Genomic DNA, 21,270 nt, shown 5'->3' with positions numbered 1-21,270 from the left:
GGGAACTCCAGGTTGCCCAGAGGGACTTCAGAGCACCCGATCGGGACTGTGTGTGGGGAAGCGCAGGGCAGGAGGGAGAAGACCCGGCGTGAGAAGTCGGTCTAGTAAGGAACATAAAGAACGCAGGGTTCCGTCAAGCGCTCCCGATATATCTGAGAAAGTGCTGAACCCCTGTTCTGGTGGACGCAGTGCGACCCGGGAGGCTGACACCCGTACAGTGTACCTGAACAGAACTGTGAGTAAACTCGGATGACTGCACTGCACTGCCTCCGTCATCTCTCCTGCACCACAAGTCCCAGCATCACCACCATTTGCACCTACACTGCCCCGGGGGGCCCGCTCCGCCTGTGGGAAGCTAGAACATCCCAGCTGCCATCCCATCACCCCCGGAGGTCTGCAGCAGCGCCGGTAACCATTACCGGAAACCACAGGTGACGTCACGAGACAAACTGTACACTAAAGCCCCTTTTTAAAGAGAGACCCCAGAGTACGGGCCAGGAGCCGACTGCCGTGACCTCCTGAACAAGGTAAAAGGCCCGGGTACCAAGTCCCCTATATCCCCCTGGGTCACACATCTTCCTGCTGTCACTAAACAGGAACAGTCTCATTTATATCCAGAGGCTGAAAAATCTCTACACACCAAATCCTTCTCGCAGATGAGGGTTTGCTTCAGTTGTATCCAGTGTCGGTGATCCCCTGTGAGCAGAATAAATGTCTCTCCGGGTCCAATAGTCTTCAGTTGAGGCCATGATAATGGTAGGAAACCATCAGCTGTAGGGGGGCTTATCAGGACTGACGTAGCCCCGCTTACTTAGCTGCAAGGTTTATTACAATGTAGGATGGAAGATAAGATGTTTTATCTTACAGAGGATTGCCTATGCTGATACACTGTTACAAACCCTCAGCTATGAGAACAGGACTAGGAGAGGATGGGTGTTTATGTATTCATGGCTCCCAACAGTCCCGAACTGAGCTGTCCCGTTGTCCCGACAGGTCAGTGGCATCATCAGCCGCCATTTATTTGTGAGTCATGGAGTAGCCGTCACTAGATTACTTTCCCTGGGAAACCATACTCGAGTGTTGGGGGCATCATACTGTATGGCAGAATGTGCACTATGGGGCATCATACTGTGTGTGAGTGCAAACCATTAGCTATGTGTACAGGACTAGGTCAGGGCAAGTGTTTACGTATTCATAGCTCCAACGGTCCCGGACCGAGCTGTCTCGTCGTCCCAGCAGGTCAGTGGCATCCTTAGGATGCAGATAGGGGCGAGTACAGTTGTGGAGACGTCAGCCACCATTTATCCCGTGTGTGTGAGTCACGGGAGAGCCTTCAATAGATTGCTGTCCTAGGCGGGAACCATACTAGCGTGTTGGGGGGCATCATACTGTGTGGCAGAATACAGTATGAGGCATCATACTGTGTGCCAGTGACATTATTTGTGTGCTGCTTGTCCCACTTTCCTGTGAGGTTTGATATAATGTGATCAAGAATGTTGCCATTTACTGACAGCAAGCAGAGATCTTGCAAATGATAAAGTATTGAAGGACAAAATACATTAGAAAGTTGCAGAACTGCACAAAATAGCGCACACGTAGACATTTCCGATCTGCACGCAGCACAAATAACGATGGCGTCTTTTCACAAATACATTATTTCTATTTTATTTATACCGCTGATATACAGATATTGTACAAGTCTTCATCTGTCAGCACTTCGGCATACTGTGTCTCTGCACAATAGAAAAAAAAAAAGTGCCAACTTAAAAATATAAAAACCGAAACCAAAAAAAAACAAAACATTAAAATAAAAACTCGAATCAATGTGATTGAGGCTATATGGGAAGTTGTCTCCGTATTTCGTTTATAAAATCAAACAAATCAAAAATTTTTAATATTTTTTTTTTTTTATTCAAACCATCAGCTGCTCCCCCTCTCCTCCCGCCGCTTATTGAAAACCCTACGCACCCGAAGGGGCTTTCTTAGACCCGTCTATCCAGTGGTTCGTCACAAGCCCTTGTATCCTGAAAAGCTATAACGGTTTGTCCGTCACTTCGCCTGATGTGTTAGAAGCGTCGACTAGTGCAGGATTTTTTAAAGAACTCTTCATTTCCGTGAAATCTCTCTTCTCGGAATTGTTACTACGAAGATGGTCTAGTTGCTTAATTTCTAACGCCCCCGTGTCGGGCCTGGAGTCCGTAATGACTACGGATGGAGAAGTGGGACGTCCACCCTCTGTTAAAAGTTCTGAGAAGCTGTTTGCCTCCCGCTGGTCGAAAGAATAGCTGAGAATGACCAAGTGTTCGTTTCGACAAGGTGCTTGGCTCCGTCTCTCGGGTTTACATTGCTGTTCTACAGCTTGGTTGTCGCTAAGGTCTAACGAGTCCCTGTATGCGGTAGATTCACACGATGGCGTCCTTCTTCGCAACATGCTGTTTTCCGATGCTTTGGTACGTGAAGCTGTGCCGGTCTCGTCCTCCATGGGAGGATCTATAGAAATACAAGGCGGGCTCATCTTCTTCTTCCTTCGAACCCCATTGATGCACTCTGGGTCAGACTGTATGAGAATAGAAGAGTCCTGCTTGTCATCGATGGACAGATCAAAGCAGGAATCTCCATCGTCATCGATGGAGGGGCAGATCTCGATTGAGTGCCTCCTTTGGTCTTCCGCCCACGTGGGCTTTGCTAAAAATCCTTGAGTATCAACACTGTAGAACTTCTTCAAGTCTTTGCTGCTGCTGGTCCCTACCAGGCTGGCTGTGCTATTGCAGTTCTTTAGTGGTGGAGGAGAAGGAGGAGATGAAACATGGGAGATGAATGGAGATACCGAATTACTTCTATGATTGGATTGTCCTCTCCAGCCGGTGGCCAAGCTGTTTATGTGGCTGACCTCTTCATCGGCCGGATCGGAGGACTCTAACGTAGACTCGTCAGGGTTGGTGTTGTCGCTGCTGACGCTTGATGGACGACTAGGAATACTGTGTTGGCTATAAGTGTGATTGCGGGTATGGACGCTGGAATGTCTATGATGGGGAGATAGTTTGGGGGAAGTTTGAGGGGTTCCCTGTAGTGATAGGGGCAGTGGGCTGAGCAGATTGGGAACAAGGTTACTGAGTGAAGGCGTTTTCAGTTTTGAACCCTCCGCTGATTCCACTTGAACGTTATCCTTGGATTCGCCATTCTGATAGTCAACCGAATCCATACGTACGGCCTCCTGAGGGGACAAAAATGTGAAGAAAACCATGAGGATGATGGCTTCATAGTTTCCCTAGTTTTAAAGTTGAAAGAAGACTCAAGTCTATTGAGTTGACATTGAGATTTTCTGATCGGTAGGCATTAGGGTGAAACAACCCCCACCGTTTACTTAATCAAAGGTGCCGAATTTCTCAGCCGAGAGCCGTCTTCCTTCTTTCTCATAGAGAAGAACATGCAACGTACAGACCAGTAGAAAGCCTATGAATCCATACACCGCACGCTCAAATCTCTGAGGATCAGCTAAGCCGAGTGAATAATAAATGAATAAGCACCGCGATCAGCTGACCACCTCTGCCCCTTTATTTTAGAGATTGGTGGGACTTCAGGACCTAGGCCCTCCACCGATCAAAACTTCTCTTACATGTCAAATGTTACGTATCCTTTAAATATTTTCAAAAGAGGAACTCCCCTTTCAGAAACGTATGTGAACTAAAAACTATAGAAGGTCCTTTGCTAATAATTGCGGTAGAGCGGACATGGCTTATGGCAGTAGTCTCCAGCCTATGGCTCTATGCCTCATACAGTTCTCATTATGCTCTGATAATCTGCAGCTATCGGGGCACGTTGCGAGTTGTATATTCACAAGCGTTCAAGAGCCATTGGTTGAACACCACCATATTATAGTTAATATCTACCAAAAACAATCACCGTTACCTGCCGTTGCAGCAATCGGTTTAGACTGGGCGACCTGGAAGCGGAGGGGCGTGGAGGTGGAATTTTAGGCATGTCATCGTTGTCCACATGGCAGCTCGGTGACGGCAGGAGAGGACAGTCTACTGGAGTTTTCAGACAGTTGCCAGGTTCATTTGGCTGGGAATGGATTGAAACACGTGACCCTACAGTAATAAAAATGAGATAAGGGATCGTCACTTACAGGGATCCTTCATCACAGGGATAAACAGATTAATAATTAGTCTTAAGTGCCGACACGGCACAGAAACTATTTGCCTGCTAAGGGGCCTCAAGAAATGGGGACATCAAGTCTTCATTGTTCAGGCAGTTTGGAGTCAGGTCTACTGCTGCCATCATACCTTCAGGAGGGCTGTCCTCATAGGCCTCCACTTCCCGCAGAGGGTACGATGACTTTGCTGGCAGAACGGGGCGGAACATGTAGCTGTCGTTGGGTAGCGAGAGCATTCTAGACACCGAAACCTTTCTGACCGTCAGGAGGTTTTGGGATCCAGTTCCATCCCTCATGTAAACGTCACCATCCTGTGGATGAGATAGGCCGTTAGCTTGGAGATCAGACTGTATGGTGTCCTGTACAGCTGTCCATATGTGAACATCACAGACATTAGCATCAACAAAGCGTGCTGCACACAGGTCCTTAGTGGTGGCATGAGCGGTGAGCAAGCGGGCTCCATCACTTTTCCCTGATACGAGGCTATCATTGGAGCAAGATATATCTCTGACGATGACAACCCGTCACCAGAGGAAGGAGAAGAAAAGCTCAAAAGCAGGTAAGAAAGCCACGGAAAGCTAGCGGATACCACATAGGACATATAAGCAGAGTGCAGGGATTCACCTCAGGCCCAAAGCTGCAGGGCAGGAGGGGAAGTGGCAAGGCCTGCTGGCATGGCACGGGGGAGCCTGGTCTTTTCTCTTTCCGCAAAACTGAACCTTCCAACGTATCAGGAATCAATAAAGTCACATTCTCGTGGCTCAGTGCCGCCTTCAGTGCAAAATGGAGGAAACAGGTATGAATTAAGCGCACTATAAGATCAAAGAGGTGGAGGTTCCTTTAACTGCCCCAAACCCAACTACTGCCCCCTCAGTGGCATACATAACATGCTGGACCCTTACCCTGGCCTGCTTCAATAGCACTGGCAGATCATTCTTCATTGACACTTGACCACCACCGATTGCCTTGCCATCTAAGGTCGGAGGGCCTGCCGGGCAGACCGGTGTGACAGCTCTTGACATCTCCATCTCGATCTCCGCATCCATCTCGGCATCTTCTTTGGCTTCTTTATTACTTTCTTCGAGATGCTTCATGAGGACGGCCACCACCACATTAACCAGGACGAACTGGGCAATGAGGACGAAGGTGACGAAATAGATGGGGGAGATGAAGGGTAGGTAGCTGAGGCAGTTCTTGTCATCGCTGTTACATTCGCGGAGTGTGTCCTAGAGGAGGACAAGGTCACATATTAATAATTCATTGATAGTAGTGACTCATATTCACCTAAGACTTCCCAAACATTCCTGGTTTATGATATTCACAGACCACCTTGGCCATAGAAACGGTGACTGCACAGTAACAAAGTGTGCAATCCTGAAATCTTTGTTATCATTGACATGACCTCTTATTTGTGATCTTGTAATATCGCTCTCAAGACTATCTACCCCGCCTAGGAACCCCACGACGTACCCCAAGCTAAGAAAACTTCAGGCATCAGATTAAAGGTAGCCTACCCATTCCCCATTCCTACCCTCAGACAACACAAAGCATCCAACCTATTCCCTGGAAATCTTGTTATATCAAAATTAAGGAACCATGCCCTTTCCCTGAAAGTGTAGTGACATCATAGACTAGCTTGTCTACTGCTTCCCTGGAAACCCAGTGACATCATAGATAAGGCAGCCTACCCCTTCCTAGAAAACCTAGGAGATCAAAGATAAGGCAACCTATCCCTTCCTAGGAAATCAAAGATGAGGCAACCTATCCCTTCCTAGGAAATCAAAGATAAGGCAACCTACCCCTTCCTAGGAAACCTAGGACATTATAGATAAGGCAGCCTACCCCTTCCTAGGAAACCTAGGACATCAAAGATAAAGCAGCCTTTCCCTTCCTAGGAAACCTAGGACATTATAGATAAGGCAACCTACCCCTTCCTAGGAAACCTAGGACATCAAAGATAAAGCAGCCTTTCCCTTCCTAGGAAACCTAGGACATTATAGATAAGGCAACCTACACCTTCCTAGGAAACCTAGGACATCATAGATAAGGCAGCCTACCCCTTCCTAGGAAATCTAGGACATCAAAGATAAGGCAGCCTACCCCTTCCTAGGAAACCTAGGACATCATAGATAAGGCAGCCTACCCCTTCCTAGGAAATCTAGGACATCATAGATAAGGCAGCCTACCCCTTCCTAGGAAACATAAGACATCATAGATAAGGCAGCCTACCCCTTCCTAGGAAACCTAGGACATTATAGATAAGGGAACCTACCCCTTCCTAGGAAATCTAGGACATCAAAGATAAGGCAGCCTACCCCTTCCTAGGAAACCTAGGACATCATAGATAAGGCAGCCTACCCCTTCCTAGGAAATCTAGGACATCAAAGATAAGGCAGCCTACCCCTTCCTAGGAAACCTAGGACATCATAGATAAGGCAGCCTACCCCTTCCTAGGAAACCTAGGACATCATAGATAAGGCAGCCTACCCCTTCCTAGGAAACATAAGACATCATAGATAAGGCAGCCTACCCCTTCCTAGGAAACCTAGGACATTATAGATAAGGGAACCTACCCCTTCCTAGGAAACCTAGGACATCAAAGATAAGGCAGCCTACCCCTTCCTAGGAAACCTACGACATCAAAGATAAGGCAACCTACCCCTGTCTAGGAAATCAAAGATAAGGCAACCTACCCCTTTCTAAGAAGCCTAGGACATCATAGATAAAGCAGCCTATCCCTTCCTAGGAAACCTAGGACATCATAGATAAGGCAGCCTACTCCTTCCTAGGAAACCTAGGACATCATAGAAAAGGCAGCCTACCCCTTCCTAGGAAACATAAGACATCATAGATAAAGCAGCCTACCCCTTCCTAGGAAACCTAGGACATCATAGATAAGGCAGCCTACCCCTTCCTAGGAAACATAAGACATCATAGATAAGGCAGCCTACCCCTTCCTAGGAAACCTAGGACATCATAGATAAGGCAGCCTACCCCTTCCAAGGAAACCTAGGACATCATAGATAAGGCAGCCTACCCCTTCCTAGGAAACATAAGACATCATAGATAATGCAGCCTACCCCTTCCTAGGAAACCTAGGACATCATAGATAAGGCAGCCTACCCCTTCCTAGGAAACCTAGGACATCATAGATAAGGCAGCCTACCCCTTCTTAGGAAACCTAGGACATCATAGATAAGGCAGCCTACCCCTTCCTAGGAAACCTAGGACATCATAGATAAGGCAGCCTACCCCTTCTTAGGAAACCTAGGACATCATAGATAAGGCAGCCTACCCCTTCCTAGGAAACCTAGGACATCATAGATAAGGCAGCCTACCCCTTCCAAGGAAACCTAGGACATCATAGATAAGGCAGCCTACCCCTTCCTAGGAAACATAAGACATCATAGATAATGCAGCCTACCCCTTCCTAGGAAACCTAGGACATCATAGATAAGGCAGCCTACCCCTTCCTAGGAAACCTAGGACATCATAGATAAGGCAGCCTACCCCTTCTTAGGAAACCTAGGACATCATAGATAAGGCAGCCTACCCCTTCCTAGGAAACCTAGGACATCATAGATAAGGCAGCCTACCCCTTCTTAGGAAACCTAGGACATCATAGATAAGGCAGCCTACCCCTTCCTAGGAAACCTAGGACATCATAGATAAGGCAGCCTACCCCTTCCTAGGAAACATAAGACATCATAGATAAGGCAGCCTACCCCTTCCTAGGAAATCATAGACCAACCTACTGGAAAAATAAGTCACATAATAGACCGGGTAGTCTCCCGCTAGCCTGGAAGCCTACATGATTCCTGGAAACCAATGACTAATAGGACATAATAATATACTATCCTTATAATACTATACCCACATTATATTACTACCATGTCACCGGGACACTGCTATAGCTCCAGATACAGCTATATTGCTCACTGCAGAGCGTGCGCTCGGTGAGGTCCTCGCTGCACACTTCAGCCATGGATGACAGACGCTACGGAGGAGAAGGATCTGACTCATCCAAGCAGCCCGATGTGGAGGTGTCTTTAGGTAAATATTAATTATGTCAGTATGTTCTCATCCCCTGTTGTTTAATAACAAAATGAATTTGCTCGTCTCTGCCCGGACGTCAGGGAACACGTTCCTGCTGCAGATGAAGTACCGAAAGGCTCAACTTATAGACTCCTATTATGTACATTTGGAGTTAATAGAAGGGGGTCCTCTGTTTAGGGTCCTCACCTCTTGGCCAGAAAGGTGATTGGTTACAAAGAGCGTCTCTCACTCTGGAGGACCTGACTTGTCCTGTACTGTACAGTCAACCCATTGATATGAATGGAGGCTGTGTAATACTTCATTTCACCTGCGGAGGTGCTGCAGGGAAGCTAAACACTTAGTGCCAGGTTTCCCAGCAGATCACTGGTGGTTACTCTATGATCGGGTCATTGTCAAGGTGCCATTCCAGTATGATTATAATACACACGGCAGGAGCTGGTTTAGGTCATGTTTGCGGCCGCCTCATCAATTACAATGATGACCTTGTGATCAGCTGATCGCCCCAGGTCTGGGTTATGTGATCCGTGTCGATCAGGTGTTATTGCTGCTGGTGATGAGTTTTCCTTGCAGCGCTCTCTGCTGGGGACATGGAGTATTACATGCCAGCTCCTTACCTTCATGATACCGTTCCAGTTGTCTCCAGTGGAGACTCTGAAGAGTGTCAGGAAAGCCATTCCAAAGTTCTGAAAGGTGGCGTGCCGGCTGAGCCCCTCGCAGGGGTTTTCTTCATTGCACACTGGGGAGAAAGGAACATTCATTAATTATCGATTATCTACAGATATTGACGGTACGACCAATGCTGATATTGGAGCTTGGTGAGATGATGATGCAGTACCGCTAACAACCACAGGAGGCAGCAAGTCTCCTTTTACATTGTGCACATTATACACAGTGCTTTGTACTCTGCTCCGGGCAGGAATGGCATATACCGGGATTCACAACCGTGGAGGAGAAATGTTACTGTGCACCCGAGCCGGTGTATCTCAGCCTAGCTGGTGTCTTTCCACAGCTGCTGTAGCTAAGCTTATCACGTGTGATACAATCTGTTCAGCCAAAGTATCTAAGCCTGTAAAGCCTATCATTTGTAGATATGATCTCAGTGTATCTAAACCTGTGATGTGTGATACAGTCTCGGTGTATCTAAGCTTAACATGTTTGATAAGCTAATACTGTCTTAGGGTATCTAAGCTTATCGTGTGTGATACAGTGTATCTAAGCTTGCCACACGCAATATGGTGTATCTAAGCGTATGATGAGTGATACAGCTTATGTGTATCTAAGCCTGTTGTGTGTTATACATTCACAGTAAATCTAAACATATCATGTGTGATACAGTCTCAGTGTATCTAACTCTATAATTCATGATACTGTCTCAGTCTGTCCAAGTTTATCATATGTTATACTGGCTTAGTGTATCTAAGCTTGCCATATGTGATACATGGTATCTAAGCTTATCTTGTGTGCTACAGTCCCAGTGTATCTAAGCTTATCTTGTGTGCTACAGTCCCAGTGTATCTAAGCTTATCTTGTGTGCTACAGTCCCAGTGTATCTAAGCTTATCTTGTGTGCTACAGTCCCAGTGTATCTAAGCTTATCTTGTGTGCTACAGTCCCAGTGTATCTAAGCTTATCTTGTGTGCTACAGTCCCAGAGTATCTAAGCTTATCTTGTGTGCTACAGTCCCAGTGTATCTAAGCTTATCTTGTGTGCTACACAGTGTATCTAAGCTTATCTTGTGTGCTACAGTCCCAGTGTATCTAAGCTTATCTTGTGTGCTACAGTCCCAGTGTATCTAAGCTTATCTTGTGTGCTACAGTCCCAGTGTATCTAAGCTTATCTTGTGTGCTACAGTCCCAGTGTATCTAAGCTTATCTTGTGTGCTACACAGTGTATCTAAGCTTATCTTGTGTGCTACAGTCCCAGTGTATCTAAGCTTATCTTGTGTGCTACAGTCCCAGTGTATCTAAGCTTATCTTGTGTGCTACAGTCCCAGTGTATCAAAGCTTATCTTGTGTGCTACAGTCCCAGTGTATCTAAGTCTATTGTGTACTACAGTCAGTGTATCTAAGCTTATCTTGTGTGCTACAGTCCCAGTGTATCTAAGCTTATCTTGTGTGCTATAGTCCCAGTGTATCTAAGTCTATTGTGTACTAGTCTGTGTATCTAAGCTTATCTTGTGTGCTAGAGTCCCAAGTGTATCTAAGCCTATCGTGTGCTACAGTCCCAGTATATCTAAGCCTATCAAGTGTGCTGCACTGCAAGTGTATCTAAGCCTATCATGTGCTACAGTCCCAGTGTATCTAAGTCTATCGGGTGTGCTACAGTCCCAGTGTATCTAAGCCTATGATGTACTACAGTCCCAGTGCATCTAAGCCTATTGTGTGCTACAGTCGCAGTGTATCTAAGCCGCCTATCATGTTTGATACAGTCTCAGTGTATCTAAGCTCATCATGTGTGCTACAGTCTCAGTGTATCTAAGCTCATCATGTGTGCCACAGTCCCAGTGTATCTAAGCTCATCATCTGTGCTACAGTCTCAGTGTATCTAAGCTCATCATGTGTGCTACCGTCCCAGTGTATCTAAGCTCATCATGTGTGCTACAGTCCCAGTGTATCTAAGATCATCATGTGTGCTACAGTCCCAGTGTATCTAAGCTCATCATCTGTGCTACAGTCTCAGTGTATCTAAGCTCATCATGTGTGCTACCGTCCCAGTGTATCTAAGCTCATCATGTGTGCTACAGTCCCAGTGTATCTAAGATCATCATGTGTGCTACAGTCCCAGTGTATCTAAGATCATCATGTGTGCTACAGTCCCAGTGTATCTAAGCTCATCATCTGTGCTACAGTCTCAGTGTATCTAAGCTCATCATGTGTGCTACAGTCCCAGTGTATCTAAGCTCATCATCTGTGCTACAGTCTCAGTGTATCTAAGCTCATCATGTGTGCTACAGTCCCAGTGTATCCAAGATCATCATGTGTGCTACAGTTTCAGTGTATCTAAACTCATCATGTGTGCTACAATCCCAGTGTATCTAAGCTCCCCATGTGTGCTATAGTCCCAGTGTATCTAAGCTTATCATGTGAGCTACTGTTTCAGTGTATCCAAATATGTCATTTGTGATACCATCAGCCGGACTACATGTATCTGAGCTCCTTGGCCTGCGGTGCTGGTATGACAGTGGCGGAGGAGTTCAGCTCTGCAGCACTAGCTGCTTCCTCTGCGCGGTTGTGCCGTGTCCGCTTTCTCTGGCAGCCGCAGCGACTCGTCAGGAGGACAGATGGTTTATGTATCCATCACATAAGTCTGCGGTGTGATGAAAGCGCGGGATTTGCCGTCCTCCGCAGCGATTGGACCGGGCCAGGAGCCGGACAGCACCTCGGGGCCTCACACCTTCCTTCCCAAATCCTGCAGAACCTAATAAATGCAATCTACAAAGTAAAGTCCCGCTCTTCAATAATCCAGGGCTCCATTAACTTTTCATTATGGACAGGCAGACCTGGCTCTTGCCAGCTCGGTAATGAGCTATTATTTGCCAGGACTATAAATGTGCAGGAGAGGAGTCCGCCGAGGGAGAAGCTCCGAAACCTGTCAATAATTAAGGACAGCGAAGGGCAGCACCAAGCAGGAGAAAACCAATGAAATCACACCGCTCGGTCGCGCCTGGTTTCTGTGGTTAACACGTTTTATATTCTGTCCTTCGTCCATAACCGAGTCTATAATCAATTAATTATTTGGCCCAATTAACACTTAACGACTGAAACATTTGTTTCATTCATTTTACAGAAATCATTTCCCTCCGATGAGATGAAGGCGCAGTTGGAGCACCTGAATCCAAAGTAATCAGTAATAAAAACTGAAACGCGTTTAGTGCATTGTAAAAATTGCCTTTGGATTCAAGTTTATCATCCGTAGCCTATTATGGTCTGATATAAGAAGTAGTCAGTACAACTCCAATATGCATCCTTTGGATCCGACATTATCCTTTCAGACCTGGTATGATGGATGAAACGCGTTGTCTACAATGTAGAAAGCTCAAGATTATTCTTCTAGACCCAGGATAACCTGGTTGTATACACTGTATAGACTCAAGTTCATCCCTTTAGACCTGATATAACCTGATAAAGTTATCAAAACAACAGTAAAACGTGTTGTCAACATTGTATAAAGCTCTTCGGATTCATCTTCCCAGACCCGGTATGGTTGCATAAATTAGACAGTATGACTTAGAAATATGTCTACGTTGCATAGTTTCAGATTCATCCTTCTAAACCTGGAAAATCTGATGAACAATACTGAAACTCGTTGTATGATTTCTATGGGTTTCATTTACATTCTAGCTAATTTTTTTTAGAACAGGTATAACCTAATAGAGTATGTCACTGAAAAATGTTATCTATATTGTCATCCTTCTAGACCAGATTTAATCAGAATGATAAAATAATAATTCCAACACTGAAATGCGTTGTCTACATTGTTTAGATCACTTTTGGATTCAAGCTCACCTCCTAAACTCAGCATATCTGAATAAACTAGACAGTATGTCAAAGTAACGCGTTGTCTACCCTGTGTAGATAGATTCAAGTTCATCCTTCTAGATTTGATGTAACCTGATAATCAGTACAACACTGAAATGCGTTGTCTACACTGTATGGCGCTCTGAGATCCTACTTCATCCTTCTAGTACTGGAAATACCTTCATGAAGTAATTATTACAACACTGAAGTGCGTTGTCTACATTGTATGGCGCTCTGAGATCCTACTTCATCCTTCTAGTACTGGAAATACCTTCATGAAGTAATTATTACAACACTGAAATGCGTTGTCTACATTGTATGGCACTCTGAGATCCTAGTTCATCCTTCTAGAACTGGAAATACCTTCATAAAGTAATTACTACAACACTGAAATGTGTTGTCTACATTGTATGGCGCTCTGAGGTCCTACTTCATCCTTCTAGAACTGGAAATACCTTCATGAAGTCATTACTACAACGCTGAAATGCGTTGTCTACATTGTATGGCGCTCTGAGATCCTAGTTCATCCTTCTAGAACTGGAAATACCTTCATAAAGTAATTACTACAACACTGAAATGTGTTGTCTACATTGTATGGCGCTCTGAGGTCCTACTTCATCCTTCTAGAACTGGAAATACCTTCATGAAGTCATTACTACAACACTGAAATGTGTTGTCTACATTGTATGGCGCTCTGGGATCCTAGTTCATCCTTCTAGAACTGGAAATTACCTACATGAAGCAATTATTACAACACTGAAACGCGTTGTCCACATTTTATAGATTCAAGTTCATCCTTGTAGATCAGATATAACCTGATAAAGTAATCAGCACAACACAGAAACGCGTGGTATACATTGTGATCTTAATATGGCTGAATAGATTAGACAGTAAGACACTAAAATGCATTGTCTACATTGTGTACATTTTAGTCAATCTTCTAGACCCGGCATAACCTAATGTAATCAGTAGAACATTAAAAAGCGTTGTCTCTTTCGTATAGGGTTCCTAAGGATTTTAGTTTTTCATTCTAGACCAACCATACCCATTATCTGCTCACTATTTCCATATATGCGTCCTGCCAATTAATAGAATTTTTTTAACATGTTTTTAAGCTATGTTGGGTGGCGAAATCGAAGGAGAACAGTGTCCTCCACCTCATGCTGTCATTTTTAATTAAGAAATGTGCTCTCATGGTGACTTTTATTGATAAGTCCATTCCATGAACCTCGCGGAAACAGTCAACAGCTGTGAATAATCTCAGATGTCAAAACTCACTAGAAATCCACTGATAATGAGCAGATGTGGTTTCTAATCTTCGAAGGATCAGAGAATGTTTCCTGATAGGGCTGAACCTGCGCCAGCTCAAACTATTTTTACTAAACTTCTTTTTAGTATCACCACAAGTATTCGAATCCAAAATTTTGGAGCTCTTTAGCTTACTCACCAAGCTTTCCAAAAAGCTCTACTCCCAGGGCGGCGTAGATGAAAAACAGGAGCATGAAAAGAAGTCCGAGGTTTCCTACCTGCCAAGGAAAGCGCAAGGCAATGTTAAAATAGACATCTCAACCTAAAAACACCTAAAATACTTCCATAGTGTTGTGTAGACCAAGAAGATCATCTGTGTATAATAGCATAAAAACCCAGTTGGTTGGAATTACTGCTGGATTGACCAGGCATTGGTTGATCAACCTTGGAAAATTGCTATTGGGTCAACCATGTGAAACGAGTTTGAAGGTCGCCACTGGTAAGTCATTTTTTAGTGACCCTTGTAAGAAACTCTGAGGATCACAATTGGTTACTCACTTGTTGCTTATTATTATGATATGTCCTAATAAGACACTTTTTGCTCAAGCTTTCAGATCACCATTGGTGAAACACTACAGCCCTAGAAGATCACCACTTGATCATTCCTGGTCACCAATGTTGATAGGTAAATTGCATCTTGGTCATCCTTGTGAAATGCCCTTGAATATCACCATTGGTAAACCACTACTTGGTCATCCTTGTAAAGAAGCCTTTGAAGATCACCACAGAACAATCAAAAATGTCATCTATGGTTATTCACGTCTTGGTAACCATTATGAAATGCCATTGGCAACCTTCATTCGTAAAGTGCTAAATGATCCCCGTTCTGAAAGGACCTTGGAGGTCACCATTGGCAGATCAACATTGGGAAATCACTTGGTCACTTTTGTAAAATGTACGGTAAGGTCGCAATTGGTAAATTACTACTTGGTCACCTCTGGACAGTGCTCAACAAAGAGTGATTGGTAAATTGCTTCATGGTCATCCTTGCGAAATACCCTTCAATATCACCATTGGTCACCCATGTAAGAAGCCCTTGAACGTCACTCTGGGCAATCAATACTTGTCACTCTGGTTAAGATCACCATTGATTAATCACTTCTTGGTCTGCATTATGAAATGTTCTTGGGAGTCTCCACTGGGAAATCAATAAATGGTCTTCATTGGTTAATATTTTCCTGGTTACCATTGTGACATGTCTTTGATCCTCACCATTTGTAAATCACTTCTTGATCACCCTTGAAAAATGTCGTTGAAGCTCACTAGCTCACTGTTGATTAATCCAAATGCTCAAAATTTTTTTTTCCAGAAAAGCACTGTAAAAAAATTAAAAAAACTTTTTTTTAAGTGTCATTGTATATTTTGAAAGCTCTCTCGGAGTTTAATGTGCTGTTATGTGTCTACGTGCATGATGAAGAATATGATGAACTATCATGATCATTTGGAGTCCTTAACTTCATTTATATAACAGTAATGGTGGACTTATCTGTAGGTAGATCACTTTGGCTAGTCATTACTTGGTCACAGTTCAGAAGCTTACTACTCGATCATCACTGGTAGGTCACTCGTTGGCCTTGGTGTAGTCCTGCAAGATCACTCTTGTAAAAAGCCAAGGAAACTCAACCGACTGAAGCGACTACTGGTCAACCAATACCTTGGAGAGCGGTTGTTGAGTAACTCTTGAGATCCCCTATGGTAACTCACTAATTGACTTGATCTATGTGATCATTGACATCATACAGCCAAGGGCAAAGACTTGTAAAATTAGAAGACAATTGTATGTCCACCATTGGGCCTTCTTCCTCATAGTTGCAGCTAGTCATAGTCAATGTGGCCCCTGACCACTGTACCTAAGTGCCATGACTTAGATCAAGTGGCTTGCTTGTCCTCCCAGCCTTTATTCTGGTGTTGAATGCCATTGGCCTACAGATCGAAAAGACCTCCCACCCCTTAATCTTTTTGCAGGTCACCAACCCTATAAACTAAAAAAAGTTTCCATCAACATCTCTAGAGATCAATCCTTTCTGGTATTAATATCTGGAAACATTTTTGTCGGAGTGTGATTAATACTTCAGAAGATGAACACGGTGATGGACAGAATGACAACAAAGGTCAGAAAGGTCTCGGGGGGATGATGGAGTTTGTTTCAGCAAAGTCAACTTTCTGCCAATAACGTTAAAGTTTAGACCTTTTTTGATGAAGCGAAGAGTTCAGCTCCGGTGAGTGAAGGACAGCTGTCATATATTCCTCCACCAGCGCCGGGCTTAATAAGATGATTGCTGAGGAAGCAAATGCTCGTCCGTCTGAAGTCGCTTGATATTCATTGAGGGAGTCCACCAAGAGATGTCCTATTACCACAGCTAATTTAGTTGTATAGTGCAAACCAGCAGGTCGGCTCAAGGACTCTGAAGAAAGATGACAGCCGTGGAGACGTCCGCATCCGTGCATGTTAATGAACTAGATCTAAGAAGTGTTCACCTGACACCGACACCAAGCTCCAGAGAGGAGAATTAGGGTCCTGAAAATACATATGTGTCACCAATGGCAGGACTATTGACTTATCTGCAAAACAACGCTCCGCACCCAATTATATCTGACGCTGACTATTCATGATGCTCCAAGGGTGACAGCAAGGTTGTAAGTCATGTTAACTTCCCGGGGCTATGTGTATACAGTACTGGATAATGACACTCGGGGTACAGGATAATGACACTGACACTTGGAGTACAGGATAATGACACCGATACGTGGAGTACAGGATAATGACACTGACACTTGGAGTACAGGATAATGACACTGACACTTGGAGTACAGGATAATGACACTGACACTTGGAGTACAGGATAATGACACCGATACTTGGGGTACAGGATAATGACACTGACACTTGGAGTACAGGATAATGACACTGACACTTGGAGTACAGGATAATGACGCCGATACTTGGGGTACAGGATGATGACACTGACACTAGGGTCTTCCCTGGATAGAGGAGGGGGCACTATATGAAGGGGGCACTATATGGAGGGGCACTATGTAGAGGGGGCACTATGTGGAGGGGGCACTATATGGAGGGACACTATGTGGAGGGGCACTATGTGGAGGAGGCACTAGGTGGAGGGGGCACTATGTGGAGGGGGCACTATGTGAAGGGGGCACTATATGGAGGGGCACTATGTGGAAGAGGCACTATGTGGAGGGGGCACTATATGGAGGGGCACTATGTGGAGGGGGCACTATGTGGAGGGGCACTATATGGAGGGGCACTATGTGGAGGAGGCACTATGTGGAGGGGGCACTATATGAAGGGGGAACTATATGGAGGGGCACTATATGGAGGGGGCACTATGTGGAGGAGGCACTATGTGGAGGGGGCACTATATGAAGGGGGCACTATATGGAGGGGGCACTATGTGGAGGAGGCACTATGTGGAGGGGGCAGTATATGGAGGGGCACTATGTGGAAGAGGCACTAGGTGGAGGGGGCACTATATGAAGGGAGAACTATATGGAGGGGCACTATATGGAGGGGGCACTATGTGGAGGAGGCACTATGTGGAGGGGCACTATATGAAGGGGGAACTATATGGAGGGGGCACTATATGGAGGGGGCACTAGGTGGAGGGGGCACTAGGTGGAGGGGGCACTATGTGGAGGGGCACTATATGGAGTGGCACTATGTGGAGGGGGCACTATATGGAGGGGCACTATGGGGAGGAGGCACTATGTGGAGGGGGACTATATGAAGGGGGAACTATATGGAGGGGCACTATATGGAGGGGGCACTAGGTGGAGGGGGCACTATGTGGAGGGGGCACTATGTGGAGGGACATTATATGGAGGGGCACTATGTGGAGGAGGCACTATGTGGAGGGGGCACTATGTGGAGGGGGCACTATATGGAGGGGCACTATATGGAGGGGGCACTATATGAAGGGGCACTATTTGGAGGAGGCACTATGTGGAGGGGGCACTATATGGAGGGGGCACTATGTGGAGGGGGCACTATATGAAGGGGCACTATATGGAGGGGGCACTATATGGAGGGGGCACTATGTGGAGGGGGCACTATATGGAGGGGGCACTATGTGGAGGGGGCACTATATGGAGGGGGCACTATATGAAGGGGCACTATGTGGAGGAGGCACTATATGGAGGGGGCACTATATGGAGGGGGCACTATATGAAGGGGCACTATTTGGAGGAGGCACTATGTGGAGGGGGCACTATATGGAGGGGGCACTATGTGGAGGGGGCACTATATGAAGGGGCACTATATGGAGGGGGCACTATATGGAGGGGGCACTATGTGGAGGGGGCACTATATGGAGGGGGCACTATATGAAGAGGCACTATGTGGAGGAGGCACTATGTGGAGGAGGCACTATGTGGAGGGGGCACTATATGGAGGGGGCACTATGTGGAGGGGGCACTATATGAAGGGGCACTATATGGAGGGGGCACTATATGGAGGGGGCACTATGTGGAGGGGGCACTATATGGAGGGGGCACTATATGAAGAGGCACTATGTGGAGGAGGCACTATGTGGAGGAGGCACTATGTGGAGGGGGCACTATATGGAGGGGGCACTATGTGGAGGGGGCACTATGTGGAATGGGGCATTTTAGGAGGGCTATGATGACCCCGGGCATTTTTTAATCACTATTAAGCTTTGATGGAAATTAATATGTTGCTCCTTTGGCCAGTTGGTTTGCGCTCCCCGCCAGCATGTGACCAGCTCATATGCCACCCAGCTGGGCACACGTCCCCTCTGTGCGGCATCCTGAGCGGGCACGCTGCGTGTTGGCAGGTATTCAGCGTGTGGCACACTTCACCACAGTGAGGACTGCAGACATAATGTCCCTCGCCAGGAGAGCAGTGCCGGAGGCGGGTACTGGCTTCCTAGTTTCGCACATCTCCTCTGCTTTTCCCCGCATCGATTATTTCTACCCGTCAGCCGCACGGTGGCATGTCAGTCATGCGAGCACATAATACCCAGGGAGGGCTGTCAGGAAGTTGTACGAGCGCCAAGCTGCTGCGAGGGCAGGAGCGGCACGTCCTGTGCTCCAGCTGCTCGTGACTCAGTGATACCACATGCGAGCTCTGCTGCTTGTGTCCGTTTTCCCACTTTCCCGCTTTATGACGCACTGGCATATGTTGGCGGCATACACTGGGGAATCCTCTCTACATCTCTGACATACATGACTAATGTAGTATGACTAAGCCCTTAGAGACTCAGAGTGTAAGCCCTATTACGTGATTCTGTACGGCATTCTTCTTTGGACACTATATGGCGGTATTATTTATATTTGCATACATAGCAACCTGTCAATTGCTGTGAGGACAGCTGGGAAAAGTGGGGGTAAAACTCCTCTAATAAATACCTAAAATGTATACCCTATACTACATAATGGTACACTAGACTCATACCCTATCAGACCGCTAGATTTTTTTCATCAGTCCCATTAGTTAAAAACGTCACAATTTTTTTTGCCATTTTGGCGAGGAGGCGTATGGACCTCTCCCTGTAATAAGTTGTCCATATCTATTTATGTAACATATTTTTTTTTACCTTGGGACATTGTTTGGCAGTTTTATTTGGGCACTGTATGGTGGTATTATTTAGGCAATATGTGATGTACGGTATGTTTTACTATTTCAGCATTATATGGTAGTATTGCATCACTCACTATATGGCGATGTTATTTGTGCAGTATATGATATTACCTTAGTAGCATTATTTAGGCACTCTATGTGTGTACACTTTGGGTAATATACTGATGTTATGCGGATTTTGTGTTATATATTGGGCAGTGCATGGTGACATTATATATACACATACACTATATGGTTTTACCATTTGGGCACAATACGGTATTATTTGCACCTTCTTTTACTATTCTTTGTGAACTAAATGGACACTGTTGGATTGTGTACTTTGGGACATGCAGTAAATGATGATATTTAGGTATTGTATGTGTTATAATTCGTTCAGTATATGGTGGTATTAAATAGACACTATATGGTTTTATTATTTGGGCACTGTATGATGGTATTTTTTGCGCTTTCACTAATATTTTGTGCCCTGCAAGTTTGTATAGTTTTGGCAAATATCTGATGATATTTGAGCATTGCATGTGTGATAACTTAGGCAACATATTGCGGTATCACTTAGCACTATCTTACACTATTATGTGGGCACTGCTTCTTTGTGTACGTTGCACAATATGGTGATGTTATTTGGGTATAATTTAGGCAGTATATGATACTATATTTAGATATTATATAGTTTTACAATTTAAGCACTATATGGCGGTATTATTTTGCACTTTCTTACACTATTGTTTGTGGCACTGAATCTTCATGTACTTATTTCAATATGGTGATGTTATTTGGGTATAATTTAAGCAGTATATGGTACTACATATAGAAAATACATGTTTTTATAATCTGAGCACTATACGGTGGTATTTAGCATTTTTTTCTCTATTGTTTTTGAGAGCTCTTTTGCACTTTTAAGAGATACTGTATAATTATACTACCACGGCTGTTTGTGCTTTGGTTTTCTCACCTATTATCCGTTTGCCCTATCAAATATTTTACCTTCATGGATCTCGATTGACCCCTAATTTGGTAGAAACCCTCCTCAAAACAAAGTCTTAAAAGACCTGATTAATGGTAAGAGGATCCTGATGGGTCCTAACTCAGTAATAGATCTCAGCAGCAGCAGTCAACTCCGAATGTATGGGGGGGATCACTGATTGGTGGACACAGGCCTACAGCAGGTGAAGGGTTAATGTCTGAGCTTTTTCCCATGCACATCCTGATGCAGACAGCATCTCTCTGTATATTTGTAATGTGAATTATGTCATTCCTGGGGTAATACAGTCTACCAGAACTGAGCTATATGCAGCATCCCTTTAAATGACGATGATGACGATGATGATGGTTGTAAGCGCTCATAACGTCTATAAGTAGGAAAGCTGCAAAGGTTTAAGAAACAGATGTTGATGAGTTACTTCCAGCATCTTCTCCTCCAGGACGATGTCTATTCCTTATAAAGATTAAATCTGGCCTGGGTTGGTATTTTTGCTTTCTGCCCTCGCTCCGGCCCAGAAAATCCACTAAGAGTTTACACGAAGACGTCTTAACTTAACAGAAATAAGTCGTCCGGCCGAACTAAAAATAGTGCTTGTCGGAGCGTGGCACCAGGGAGTATTTGTGGAAATCCTC

The 21,270-nt window shown here is 45.1% G+C and overlaps 1 protein-coding gene across 3 annotated transcripts in view; it reads right to left on the bottom strand.

Annotated features, from left to right (window-relative positions):
• Nucleotides 1–1,639: 1,639 nt before the first annotated feature.
• CACNA1H (calcium voltage-gated channel subunit alpha1 H) overlaps nucleotides 1,640–21,270 on the bottom strand; it is a 606,200-nt gene continuing 586,569 nt past the window's right edge. For 2 of the 3 annotated variants that reach the window (XM_073648440.1, XM_073648441.1), the window contains exons 30-36: nucleotides 14,176–14,254; nucleotides 8,827–8,948; nucleotides 5,059–5,382; nucleotides 4,781–4,927; nucleotides 4,287–4,467; nucleotides 3,910–4,091; nucleotides 1,640–3,214 (exon numbers count right to left, since the gene is read on the bottom strand). In XM_073648440.1, the coding sequence (XP_073504541.1) occupies nucleotides 2,033–3,214; nucleotides 3,910–4,091; nucleotides 4,287–4,467; nucleotides 4,781–4,927; nucleotides 5,059–5,382; nucleotides 8,827–8,948; nucleotides 14,176–14,254 (2,217 nt within the window). In that variant the 3' untranslated portion in view covers nucleotides 1,640–2,032. The remainder of the gene's footprint in view (nucleotides 3,215–3,909; nucleotides 4,092–4,286; nucleotides 4,468–4,780; nucleotides 4,928–5,058; nucleotides 5,383–8,826; nucleotides 8,949–14,175; nucleotides 14,255–21,270) is intronic. The other variant, XM_073648442.1, reaches the window with a different exon arrangement.

Source organism: Phyllobates terribilis, unplaced genomic scaffold (genome assembly GCF_046119375.1).
Source record: "Phyllobates terribilis strain yellow unplaced genomic scaffold, ASM4611937v1 Scaffold_9__5_contigs__length_417890890, whole genome shotgun sequence".
NCBI classification, from domain to species: Eukaryota; Metazoa; Chordata; class Amphibia; order Anura; family Dendrobatidae; genus Phyllobates; species Phyllobates terribilis.
This window is presented reverse-complemented; position numbering and strand designations above follow the sequence as displayed.